Below are 14629 nucleotides of genomic sequence, written 5' to 3'. Positions count from 1 at the left end.
AATCAAGAAGACCTTTCTTGAGATTCTCGAGTTAGTTTCTTAAAATCTCTATAGCCAAAAATTATGATTTTCATGATTGAAGATGAAAATCTGATTGTTTTGAGCTTTTTAATTAGTCAAGAAATTCGTTGATGGTTTTCTTGGAGGTAAAAAGACAAAAATGATTGTTTTCAATATTTTCCCGTCGGCTAATTCGTAACAGCACTGTATAGGTTACTAAAATAGTCATAACTTTTTACTCAGATATTGGATTGACGTGAAACTGGTGGGGTTGGAAAGTAGATTCAATTACCTTTAATTGGATAGGTTATGACTCACGTAACTCTTAATATTCTAAGAGATATGGTCATTTAAAGTTGAGCTAAGCAGAATCTTACTTCAAAACTTAATGAAACTTTAAGAACACTTATGATCAAGAACTTATCAAGAACCCTAATCTTTAAATTTCAAGAACGAAATTACGCTGAATAAATCATGATTGGTGTGTGGGTGAAAGAACCAACACTATGGAAGCTTACATACCTTAATGGATTGAATCCTCGTCGAAATTCGTAAGCAATTCCTTACGACGATGAAGAATCTAGCTTTTTCCTCCTTTTCTCTTTTCTTGCGTTCCTCCTCCAAAACCCTAGCTCTATTTGGTAAATGTCTAAACTGATCTAATTCAGTTTAGACCCCTTATTAATTTCCAGAAACGAATTAAAATAAAAGGGTAAGGAAAAGACCAAACTACCCTTTAAAATCCGGATTTGACATTTCCTTAATGCAACTGCCCAATTTCCAAAGTGCATATCTCACTCATACGAACTCGGAATCGCGCAAAATTGGCAGCGTTGGAAAGATAGTTCCAAGAGCTTTCCAACCATATCTATAAATACTCCTAAATCATCCTGAGCTAGGAGTTATGATCATTTGAAAATGACAAAAACTCAACTTTTCTTGCTTACAATTTTCCAGATTTCCCTTGAACTTTCCAAAAACGAAAATTTCCAGATTTAAACTACATTCTAATTATTTCTAGATGCGGGATGTTACATGTGAGAAGTTCAGTTTTAAATCTTAAGAGTGGTTCGGGAGGGTAATTTCATCATCTAACCTCTTTTGGGAAATTCAATGATTCTATTGAGTCCAGAATGTTCAATTTCGTGGGATAGCACGTCTAGATTATTTTTATCAGACTCCGAACGATTTCGGAGGGTCCATCTAGAGGCTTTTCCCTTGTGTTGAGTTGTTGGTTTTTTAGTTTCTGATGTAGGTCTTTTTGATCTTCACGATCACGATCGTTAGGCTCGCATCGCGATGAACCTTTCTCTCCCTTTTCCTTCACAATCGCGGACGGGGGCCTTCTGATGCGATGTAATCTTTCGTGCCCTTCGCGATCGCGATTACCATTTTCACCTAGACAGAACCTAAATTCAAGATTTTTCACTTTTTTCTCATTTTCACCATTTTCAATCTTTGGGAGCTTTGGGGAGGCAATTCTTGGGAGCATTTTTGTGAAAGTTCCTGTGGATAAGCTTTCTTTACCAACTCCTTGTTGATTCAATCAATTTTTATCATCCAAAATACTTTTAAATCTTTATTTTAGTGTGGGTTTTAGGTATTTTCCCCTAAGTTTGAAAAATTAATATTTGCTTGATTTGAAGCTCGTTTCTTGATCGATTTTAATGGGTTTTATAACCATGAACTCCTTTTGACTTGTAGAGCTTGATTTTTAAATAAAAATTTAATTTTACCCTTTCGATCTTCAAAGTAATTTTTGGACTATTTTACCCTGATTCCTCTCACGACCCAGGGGTACCCCCTAGATGTAACATGGCACAGAGAACCCCAAAAGGCTCCATGTAAGCCACTTAGCATATCATAACATAAGATAAATAGAAATGACGTGGAAATTTTAAAACTTTTTCCATACAATCGAAGCTTTTATAAAAGCAAGTGAATGTCTACAAAACTTTGTCTCAAACCATCTAAACTCAACTTGAATAACCTTTGGGACGCAGCCCATACAATAGTCTAAAACATAAAGAAAAGACATAAAGGAAAGGTGATCAATCCTCGATGCTATGAGGACTCACCAAATCTTCAACTCCTTGCTTTACTAGCATCTAGCCACGAGAATGGAACTCCATATAGCCAAACCCTACACTTGGGGAAAATGTAGGAAAATATGTGTTAGTACAAAAATGCACTAAGTATGATAGCCATGCATACAAACCTTGAAATCATGAAAAAGGGACATTTTAGTTGAAACCATGCCATATGTCAATTTTAAACATCATCTTAGAAATAGTTGGAAATCGTAACTCATAAACATAGATCATCATGACACAAAAGATAACAACATAACCATAAGCATAACCTCTATCATAGGCATAATGTAACCATTAGTCATTATAAAGCATAGTTCATATACATAGTCAACACTAAGATCTTCATGTCATAAGAGAACCATCTCATAAGTAACCTTAAGTTATACTTGTGCAATGCATAGATAAGATCCAATAATCCCATCTAATACTAAGTAGCACTTTTAGGCCACCATACTCATGCTTATCATCCTTTGATCTCACATACTCATAGATAAGAAAACATTCACCTTTAATAACTCATATCAAGAAAAGCAACTCATAGCAACAATCCACATTAAACATGCATCAATTCATAAACTTTCATAACATAAGAGAAACACACCATAACCACTCTCAAAGCCTACTTATGCAATGCATGAATGAAGTTCCATATCCCCACTCACACTAAGTAGAGCTTCTTGAGGAGCCATAGTTCATAAATCATGTTCTTGTTCATATTTTATCATGGTGGGAATAAGCCTTAACCGATATAGACCATGTGAGCTTAACATGGAATCCGGTGTCATGCCCCCATACCGAAAAGAGGTGTCCTACTTGCCTAAGGTAGAAATAAAGTTTGTTAGCTTAGATGGATCCACTAGCTAAAGACCTATGTGGGCTCATAGTTATGGGATAAGGAGATTGCTACTAGAAACCCGAACTTCTGAGGTAGAAGGTTTCTATCTCATGAGATACATGTTTTGGGAACCCGGACTCACTGGCGTAGAAGGAACCCAATTGGAAAGCCGGACTACTGGCTTAAAAGCTTTCATCTCATATTCAATATCCACTTAGTGCTAAGTATAATTCCCATTAAGTTCATATTAAGTCTTGACTTAGGTTCATGTTTATGGAAGAATGTCTTAACACTTAATCCAACACAATATCATGATATAGCTCATAGATTCAAGAGGTGAGAATAGCCTTTCCACCTTAGAATCTTCATATTGTGAGAAAACCTTTCACAACACGTCATCATCATTCATAAGTGTAAAATTGAGAATAGTCTTTTAATCAGCACAACATCATTATCGTAATCATGGACATTTCTTTCATAGTCATATGTAAGGGTGTATATGAGAATAGCCTTTCAACAACACCATAGTTACATCATAATCATGTTCATGCATGGAGTGTGTATGTGAGAATGTCCTTTCAATGACATAACAACAATATCATCATCATAGACACTTCACTTTCAAAAGTGTTCATAAGACATGTACATAAATCTCATAATCATGCATAATTCTCATATCTTGCATTCAAGGATCATAGATCACATTAAATCCACACATCTAGAATTCACTACATTAGACATGGATAATAACATGATTCAATTAGCACAATTACTACAAGCATAATCTCATTATAACATTCTTCTATAATCAACAAACCCACATCACAAGATCATAATTGAGTAATATGGGGGTTTCATGGGTTCTTGGGGAATTCAACATAAAAATCATAGGAATTCATCAATTAATACTTAATTCAAAGCTATGGATGAAAAGAAATGGTATCAGAGCTATGGATGAAAAGAAATATAAGAAGAAACATACTAGTAGAAAGTTAAGAAAAATAAGAAGAAAATTGAACAAATTATATCCAGAATATAAATAACTCAATATCACAAAAACTAATAACGACAAATTAGATCAATTAATAGATAATATATCTAAAATAGAGTATAAATATATTCAATATTTAAAGATACAATGAATAACGAGAATAACGAATATAGACAAAAACTTGCTGAAATAATTATAGCAAAACGACAAGAATTAAGACATATGCAAAGTAGACTTAACAATAATATATTTGCAGAAATTTGTAAAAAATCTATAGTAGCATAAAGAAAAACTATTGTATATCTACAAATACAAATAGAAAGTTTAGAATATAAACTTCAACACAATCTATACATGAATAAGGAAGAATATGCCATAGACGAAAAAACATATGAAAACTATAACGGACTAAAAATAAAGATAATATTTTCTAATCTAGGCAGAAGATATAAGAAAATAGGTGACAATTTAAGTTTAATGTTAGAAAAAGAAACGGTAAAATTAGAAGATGGTTTAACTGCTATGATAAGAATAACAAAAGAAAATGAAGAAATAGATAGAAAAATGGAAATTGAAAAAATAAAACAACAAGCAAAAAAGAAAGTACAACAATTAGAAGAAGTAAAAAATACTAAAATAATAGAATTAGAAAAAAAGCTGGCAATGTTAAAAGAAATGTATGAAATGAAACAAAAAGAAAGAGATCAAAAAATAAAATTAGCAAATGAGATAAATAAATTTAAAGAAAAATTGCAATTAGAAGATGAATTAGAAGAAAAAGAAGAAAATAACCAAAAAAATCTACCCGAAATAAGAATTGATGAAATAAATGACAATGATCTAGATGAACAACATTCGGAAACAAGTGAAACATATACAGAACTTTTAGCAAACATAGATAATACAAAGAATTTAGAAGTAATACAGGAGACGTAGACATGGATGAAAAACCTAGTATATCAGGAATAAAAAACCCAAAATATTTAAAATATTATAATGCAAACTATGGACAATATGATAAAGAAAAAACTATATGGGATAAAAGATTAAATAAAAAATGGACACCTAAACCAATAACTGAACAACATGATTTTTTTAGATTTAGACTGTGTAGCAGATTTAAATAAAACAATCCAATTATGGATGGATATATATCAAAACAATTAATAGATAACAAAATAGGAATGACAGAAATACCAGGATATATAGAAAGAACACTTATAGGAACAGTAAAGCTGCAAAATTTATCATATGAAAGTTTAAAAACTCTAAGAAGTAATAAAAAATCTAATGGTGAATTAGCTACTACAACTATGGAAATATTACATAAATACGAAATAGCTATAAGAAATTAATTTAGTAGTATGACAACATAAGTAGAAGAACAAAATAGAGAAAAAAAAATCATAAATCAGAATCTAATGACAAAATTAGCAATATGTAATATGTGTTATATAGATAAATATACATGTGCATTTAGAGAATATTATTATAAAGGAACATATAGCACAGAAGAAAGTAAGGAAATAAGGAAATTATATTTTACAAAATTACCAGAATCTATTAATTCAAAAGTAATAAAAAGTTGGAATGAAGCAGGATTAACAGATACCTTAGAAGCCAGAATAAAATTCTTACAACGATGGTTTATAGAACTATGTGAAAAACATAAAGAAGAAATAAAAATAGAAAAAATACTAGTAAAAAACTTAGCATGTTGCAAAAATAAAACGGCTCCCTAATTTGGTTGTACGGACAAATACTATAAAAAGAGATATAACAAAAAATATAGATCAAAATATAAATATAAAAAACCAAGAAGAAGATACTATGTAAAAAACTACAAAACCAAAAGACCATATAGACCAAAAAGAAAACTAACGGAATGTACTTGTTATAATTGTGGAAAATTAGGACATATAGCTAGAGATTGTAAATTACCTAAAGATCCAAAGAAAAAATAAATATCAGAAATAATAATAGACAATGAAAAATATACACAAATAGAATACGTAGATTATGAATTAGAAAGTGAAGATAGCATATATGAATTATCAGAAAATGAAACAGACAAAATGGAAAAATAATTCAGCAATAGAATCAGATAATGAACACTATATTAATGACTGAAACAGATATAGAAATAATAACTAAAGAAAAATATCAAGATGAAGAATCGGCAGAACAAAAAAAAATGTTTGATAATAATATATTTGAACCAAAAAAGGAAAAGAATTAGATCTAAACGTAGAAAAAATATTCGAAATACCAACAATAAGAAACTGGTTTAAACGACAAAAAGAAGAATATTATGTAGTAAGTCAAAGAGAACATATCAAAGATTGCAAATACACCAAAGGAAAGGCTAAAATACCAATAATAAACAAACGAATAATAATTAAAGAAATACAAGATATTAAAGCTAAAAATCCAACTAAATATGTACATTTAGGAGGAACAGAAATACTAATAAAAGCATGTTTTAGAGAAGGAATAGATACACCCATATAAATATACTTAGCAGATGATAGAATTATACAACCCATAGAAAAAAATATAATAAGTGCAGTAAAAGGTAACCTTATATACCAAAAATTTAAATTTATAATAAGTGTAAACTACTCAGTAGCAATAAATGACAGAAACATGGATAAATCACTAATATTATATTGGAGAATGTCAGGGATAGAACTAGCCCCAGAAGTACAATATTTACAGCTAGATGTAAAAACTTATATGTTTTAACAACAAAACATAAAATAACAACAAAAAATAAAATAAATAAAATAAAAATAGAAGATCCTTTTGAAAGGATAGTTACAGTCATAAATAACAATAATTATACTTATAATGAGATTGATATAGAAGAAGATTTAGAAATAGTAAAAGAAAGATTAAGTACATAAAAAAGAATAAACTATGAAATACCCTAAATATCATCAAAAATGAGTATCTCAAGAAGAATAGATAAAACTCCACAAAAATAAATTGAAGAAGAAATAGAACCATATCATTACTACATAACAGGAGTAATGGAAAAACGAAAATATCTAATATTAATAAATAGAGGACAAGAAGAAAACTATATTACAAGAGAACTAGTAACAGAAGATGACATAATTACTACTGAACAATCATGTCCTGAACTACCAAAGACATTGATATATACCGAAGAAACTACGGAAAAGGAAATAATCATTGGAGGAGTACCAATAATAATAAAGTTTAAAGTATACACAAATAGTTAACAATAAATTATAATACAACAACAACAACAACAACAACCCAGTGGAGTCCCACTAGGTGGGGTCTGGGGAGGGTAAATAGTACGCAGACCTTGCCACTACCTCGTGGAGGTAGAGAGGCTGTTTCCAGGAGACCCTCAGCTCAAGAACATCAAATCTAAGTGACAGGAGAGATATATATAAAACAAAACAACCAATACAAAAGATAGCGTATAATCAACAAATGAGACAATAACATCAAGAAAGAAATTGGGAATGAAACGCAGTACACAGCATAAGGCTACGACTACTCCAAACGCTAACCACACAAACCCTCTCAAGGGAAGACACACGCTAACCCTACTAACCTTCAACCTTAATACGCGACCTCCACTCCTTCCTATCTAGAGTCATGTCCTCGGTAATGTGAAGCATAGCCAAGTCTTGTCTAATCACCTCTTCCCAATACTTCTTGGGCCTACCTCTACCCCTCAGCGTACCCTCTACTACCATTACCTCACACCTCTTCACTGGGGCGTCTGTGCTCCGTCTCTTCACATGTCCAAACCATCTCAGTCTCGCTTCCCTCATCTTGTCCACCACAGAGGCCATTCCCACCTTCTCCCGGATAACCTCATTCCTAATCTTGTCGCTCCTAGTGTGTCCACACATCCATCTCAACATTCTCATCTCCGCAACATGCATTTTATGAACACGTGCGTTCTTAACTGGCCAACACTCCGCTCCATACAACAAGGCCGGTCTAACTACCACTCTGTAGAACTTACCTTTAAGTTTCGGTGGAATTTTCTTATCACACAATACTCCAGAGGCAAGCCTCCATTTCATCCAAGCAGCACCAACGCGATGTGTGACATCGTCGTCGATGTCACCACTCCCTTGGATTACAGCCCCAAGATACTTAAAACTTTCCTTCTTAGGAATGACTTGTGTGGCAAGTCTTACTTCCACATCTGTCTCATCCAACACATCCCTAAATTTGCACCCCAAATATTCTGTTTTGATCCTACTCAACCTGAACCCTTTGGACTCCAGCGTTTGTCTCCACACCTCCAACCGCGCATTAACTCTATCCCGCGTCTCATCAATCAGTTCTATGTCATCCGCAAATAATAACAATAAATTATAATAATAAGAAGATAATAATAAAAAGAACTTTCTTATGGTAAAAACATGAAAATATATGTACTTGCAAAGATAATAATAGAAGGATATTACAACAGATATTATACACCAATGATAGACACAGGAGCAGAAACTAATATATGTAAATACAATTGCTTACCAGAAGATAAATGGGAAAAATTAAAAACACCGATAGTAGTAACAGGATTTAATAATGAAGGAAGCATGATTACATATAAGGCAAAAAATAAAAAAATACAAATATGGATAAGATATTAACTATAGAAGAAATATATAACTTTGAATTGACCACAAAAGATATGCTATTAGGATTGCCATTTATAGAAAAATTGTACCACATATAATAACAAAAACACACTGATGGTTCACAACACCATGTCAACAAAAAATAGGAGCAAAAAAGTATAACAAAAAACGAAAAACAACAGAATGGATAAAAGAAAGTGAAAAAATTACACAAAAATTAGAAAATATAAAAGAAGAAGAAAAATAGAATTAATTATATTCTCTATAGATAAAGTAAAAATAATCCAAGATAAGTTAGAATTGTTATATAGTGAAGATCCTTTACAAGGATGGGAAAAATACAAAACAAAAGTAAAAATTGAGCTAATTGATAATAATAGCATAATAACCCAAAAACCATTAAAATATAATTTTAATGATTTAACAGAATTTAAGATACATATAACCGAATTACTAGAAAAAGGGTATATACAAAAAAAGCAACAACAAGAACAAAAGCCCAGCATTTATAGTAAATAAATATAGTGAACAAAAAATAGGAAAAAGTAGAATGGTTATTGATTATATAAATTTAAACGCAAAAACTAAAACATATAATTACCCAATACCTAATAAAATATTAAAGATAAGACAAATACAAGGATATAATTACTTTAGTAAATTTGACTGTAAATCAGGATTTTACCACTTAAAGTTAGAAGAAGAATCTAAAAAACTTACAGCATTTACAGTACCACAAAATGGAATATATTACCATTTGGATATAAAAATGCCCCCAGGTAGATATCAATACTTTATGAATAACTACTTCAAACAACTAGAAAATTGTGTAGTATATATTGATGATATATTACTATATTCTAAAACCCAAGATGAACACATAAGATTATTAGAAAAATTCATACATATTATAGAATATTCATGCATAAGTCTAAGCAAAAAGAAAGCAGACATAATGAAAAAGCAAATAGAATTTTTAGGAATACAAATAGATAAAAAAGAAATAAAAATGCAAACACATATAGTACAAAAGATAATTAACTCAAATAAACAATTAGATAGAAAAAAGAAATTACAATCATTTCTAGGATTAGTAAATCAAGTAAGATAAATACATACCAAAATTAGCATGGAATTTAAAACTATTACAACAAAAGTTAAAGAAAGATGCAGACTACCAGTTTGATAAAAAAGACCAAATACAAATACAAAAAATAAAATCATTACGTAAGAACCTACCTAAACTATATTTTTTTCGGATGAAAACAAAAAATTTACTTATATAGTAGAATCAGACGCCAGTGAAAAAATTTATGGAGGAGTCTTAAAATACATGTATGATGAAGAAAAAATAGAACATCATAGCAAATATTATTCAGGAACATTTACTAATATGGTGATAAAATGGAAAATAAATAGGAAAGAATTATATTCAGTATATAAATGTTTATTATCATTTGAACCATATATTGTATATAACAAATTTATTATAAGAACGGATAACACACAAGTAAAATGGTGGCTAACAAGAAAAATACAAGATTCGGTAACTACAAAAGAAATAAAAAGATTGGTATTAAATATATTAAATTTTACATTTACTATTGAAGTAATAAAAACTGACAAGAATGTTATTGCAGATTACTTATCAAGACAAAGCTACTCAGACTGAGAAAGAAAATACAATTGAAGATACACTCAAAGCCATTACTACACTTTGTATAAAAGTGCACAGTATGGACAATGAGATACAAAAGCCAAAGACTAATGAAGATAATCTGAGGTCTAAAGCTAATACAGGTCAGCAACATGACTGTAAATATGCGGAGCTAAAAGGTGACGTTGGGAAACACCTTAAAACTCATAATATTTGTTTAAATACAGCTGCAGGTACAAGTAAACAAGTTAGTGAAAAACGGCATAAGAATACAAATTTAACCAGCTATTTAAAAAACCATTTACTCCAAAAATGCCAAAAATTACATTGACTATGGAACCACAAACCTCTACCTATGCAGATAGCCTAAAAAATGAGAAAAAAAATTATATAACCATGTCACGAGAACATATATTGAAAATATATACAAAATTCAAACCTATTTAAACTGTAATCCTAGATCCACTACAACCAAAGAACCAAATCAAGACTACCTAACCCAAAAATTACAAGGTTATAACAAGCTAATCGCACAGCAAAAAACTAACGCCAATTTAGTAAGGACATGTTACAATTATGGACTATTAAATACCATATACACATACGACAGAGAAGAAATAAGTGGAATACCAGAGCTATACAAGACATTCATTACATATAAAAGAGTTACCAAGGGAAATGTATTTTATGTAAAGTTTTATACAGCATCAGCGGAGATATTATACGAAGAGATAAAACCCCCAATTCAAGTTATTAAAATAGGACTAACCAAATATATGATTATACCTGAAGATATTGGACAACAGGAAGAAATATGAAAAATAGAGATACCAAGTTTTTATGCCAATAAAAGAATAATTGGTATATCAACTATTATACAAGAGTTAACAAACAATTATTTAAACGGAAATGCTATATGGAGTTACTACTCTAGAGACCAGTTAATGATATATTCAAATTCAAGACAACTAAGGAAAGCAGATATGGATGAAGTCCAGCGATGGATTTTATTATTATTAAAACCAGAAGAAAGACCTACGATAAGAGCACTCAAGACATGATTTATTTCGTCAGAACTATTAACCAGATATTGTAAGCCAATTGGACATAAATATCCTGACCATATATGTTCAAAATGTAAAGGAGAAGATAATGTGATTCTCGATGTCCAGCTGGAATGATCAAATAAGATAGAGACGAAAAAAGATAAGAAAAAGAAGAAGACAAAAATAAAAAAACATATGTGCAAAGAAAGTCGTAGATAAAGAGATAAGGCATAGAATACATATGGCCAAAAGCAAATAATATAAAAAAGTACCATGTAAATATTATTAGTCAACAAGTAGGGTAGTATGCATGTGCATATTAAAAGTGGTAGGTATGGTGTGCATTAATAAGGATGACAAGTATATGAATAGTAGGTGGTGTGCATTATTAATAGGACAAGTGTATGAATGGTAGGTAGGAGTAAGTGTGCATTATTGTAAAGGAAGTGTGCAGTATAGTACTTGCATTATTGTGCACTATTGTTTCCTTTTTATATAAAGGAAGGTCTATGTAACATAATAAGCAGACTTTGAATATACGGAACACTATCATAAAAAAAAAATACTTTCTCTTAAATATTTAAATATTTAATAGATAACGGAACAACCTTCAGATATCATGGATAAGCAAGAGGCAAAGTTATATTGTTCAAAAAATATGCAGAACTAATTTCATATATTCTTGAATATCATATATATGATTGAATAAATTTATATTAGTTATTATGTATTAGAATTATTTGAATCATGATTTCTAGTTTATTAGCACACTGGAAACATGGAGAAAACTTCTATACTATGCCATCCTAATGTTGAAATCGGTAGGCGAGGAAAATCGTTTATGGGAGTAAACAAAGTTGAGGCACTGATAAGAAGGAAGTATCCGCTAAAGTACGATGCTAGTAGTGACAAGAGAACATGATAAACAAATAATCTAGTTCATAATGATCGAATATAAATTTAATCAATTATGAATATGATAGGAAGGAATAATTGGAAATAAAAAACCTGCATGATAAAGAACATGACTACATAATGCATAATGAAATAATAAAAAACTATGAAACTTTAATCCTATATATACTTAAATGTATAGAGATAATTGAATTAAGAAGAATCATATGGAAAAAAATATTTAATGATAACGAATCAGAAAATATATTAAACCAATAATGGTATGAAATAGACCTACATGATTTAGACCTCGAAAGAATAGAATGATATGATTTAGAAATAAATTCAGATTAAAATGAACTATGAATATTTACAATATTGGACGGAAGCTATGGAAAATATAAAACTATTAGAACAATTAATGGAAAATAATTTATATCTGTACCTAAGAACCCAAGATATGTTATATCAAGAATATTTCATAAATAATATTAAACAGATATCAAGATTAAAACACTTAGTAAAAGAATATTATAATAAAATCTTTAAAATGGATTCCTCACCTACCAAAAAAGTCATGAACTCCTCACAACCACACTACCAAAAATATCTTAGTATATCTTGAATCCCTCACCTACCAGTAAAATGAATTCCGCACCAAAAAATGGTATCAGAGCTCTGATACCTTTTTTTTTTTTTTNGGGGGGTGCAGAATTGGTAGTTGATGAATTCATAATTCTTTGTATTATCTATGTTTGCTAATGATATCAGAGCTATGGATGAAACGAAATATACTAAGAAACATACTAGTAGAGAGTTAAGAAAAATAAGAAGAAAGTCAAACAAATTATATCCGGAATATAAACAACTCAATATCACAAAAATTGATAACGACAAATTAGATCAATTAATAGATAATATATCTAAAATAGAATATAAATATATTCAATATATAAAGATACAATGAATAACGAGAAAAACGAATATAGACAAAAACTTACTGAAATAATTATTACAAAAAGACAAGAATTAGCACATAGGCAAAGTAGACTTAACAGTAATATATTCGCAGAAACATGTAAAAAATCTATAGTAGCACAGAGGAAAACTATTTTATATCTACAGATACAGAAAGAAAGTTTAGAATATAAACTTCAACACAATCTATAAATGAATAAAGAAGAATACGCAATAGATGAAAAAACATATGAAAACTATCACAGATTAAAAATAAAAATAATATTTTCTAATCTAGGAAGAAGATATAAGAAAATAGGTGACAATCTAAGTTTAATGTTAGAAAAAGAAACAGTAAAACTAGAAGATAGTTTAACTGCTATGATAAGAATAACAAAAGAAAATGAAGAAATAGATAAAACTTTTATACTATGTCATCCTAATGTTGAAACCGGTAAGCGAGGAAAGCCGTTTAGGGGAGTAAACAAAGTTGAGGCGTTGATAAGAGGGAACTATCCGCTAAAGTACGATGTTAGTAGTGACAGGAGAACATGATAAACAGATAATCTAGTCCATAATAATCTAATATGAATTTAATCAATTATGAATATGATAGGAAGGAATAATTGGAAATAAAAAACTTGCATCATAAAGAACATAACTACATACATGCATGATGAAATGATAAAAAACTATGAAACTTTAATCTTATATATACTTAAAGGTATAAAAATAATTGAATTAAGGAGAATCATATCGGAAAAAAATATTTAATGATAACGAATCAGAAGATATATTAAACCAACAATGGTATGAAATAGACCTACATGATTTACACTTCGAAAGAATAGAATGGTATGATTTAGAAATAAATTCAGATTAAAATGAACTACGAATATTTACAATATTGGACAGAAGCTATAGAAAATATAAAATTAATAGAACAATTAATGGAAAATAATTTATACATGTATCTAAGAACCCAAGATATGTTATATCTAAAATATATCATAAATAATGTTAAAGAGATATCAAGATTAAGACCCTTGAAAAAAGAATGTTATAATAAAATCTTTAAGATGAATTCCTCACCAACCACACTACTACCTACCACACTACCAAAAATATGAATTTCTCAGTCACCAACTCCGCACCTCCGAAAAATGGTATAAAATTTAAGAGTTTCAAGAAGTTCTACATTTTTCAAAATAATTAATTAAGGGTATAATAGATAAAAAAAAAATTGTCCATTCTTGATTTGTCAAAATGGACAAGTAATTAGGGACAACTTAAAAAGAAAAAATGGACAAGTAATTAAAGAGAGAGTATGTCTCAAAGCATCGAGTTTGTTCCCCCACTAGTTAGTTTTATGTTTATTAGTTTAAAACAAAATCAAATATATTTTAAAATTATTTGGCTTAGCTTGATCGGTCACAATTCCGTAACTAGTTTGTACGTCTTAAATTCTAAATACTCTATCATTTTACGTGGAATCCGATATAAATTATATTGCAATAAT

At 29.8% G+C, this 14629-nt stretch overlaps 2 protein-coding genes across 3 annotated transcripts in view; both read left to right on the top strand.

The window, feature by feature from the left end:
• The window catches only part of LOC125862319 (cytochrome c1-2, heme protein, mitochondrial-like), a 924866-nt gene that overhangs the window by 231057 nt on the left and 679180 nt on the right, over nucleotides 1–14629 (top strand). The window contains exon 1 of one of the 2 annotated variants that reach the window (XM_049542368.1): nucleotides 6026–6030. The exons of the other annotated variant lie outside the window; for it this stretch is intronic. Within the exon in view, the coding sequence (XP_049398325.1) occupies nucleotides 6027–6030 (4 nt within the window). The 5' untranslated portion in view covers nucleotide 6026. Of the gene's footprint in view, nucleotides 1–6025; nucleotides 6031–14629 lie in introns of those variants that run through there. 2 annotated transcript variants of the gene reach the window in all.
• The window catches only part of LOC125862338 (uncharacterized), a 533211-nt gene that overhangs the window by 182924 nt on the left and 335658 nt on the right, over nucleotides 1–14629 (top strand). The gene's annotated exons all lie outside the window — the stretch shown is intronic.

Source organism: Solanum stenotomum, chromosome 4 (genome assembly GCF_019186545.1).
Source record: "Solanum stenotomum isolate F172 chromosome 4, ASM1918654v1, whole genome shotgun sequence".
Lineage (NCBI taxonomy): Eukaryota > Viridiplantae > Streptophyta > Magnoliopsida > Solanales > Solanaceae > Solanum > Solanum stenotomum.
The sequence above is the reverse complement of the archived record's forward strand: the minus strand, read 5'-3'. Positions and strand labels throughout refer to the sequence as shown.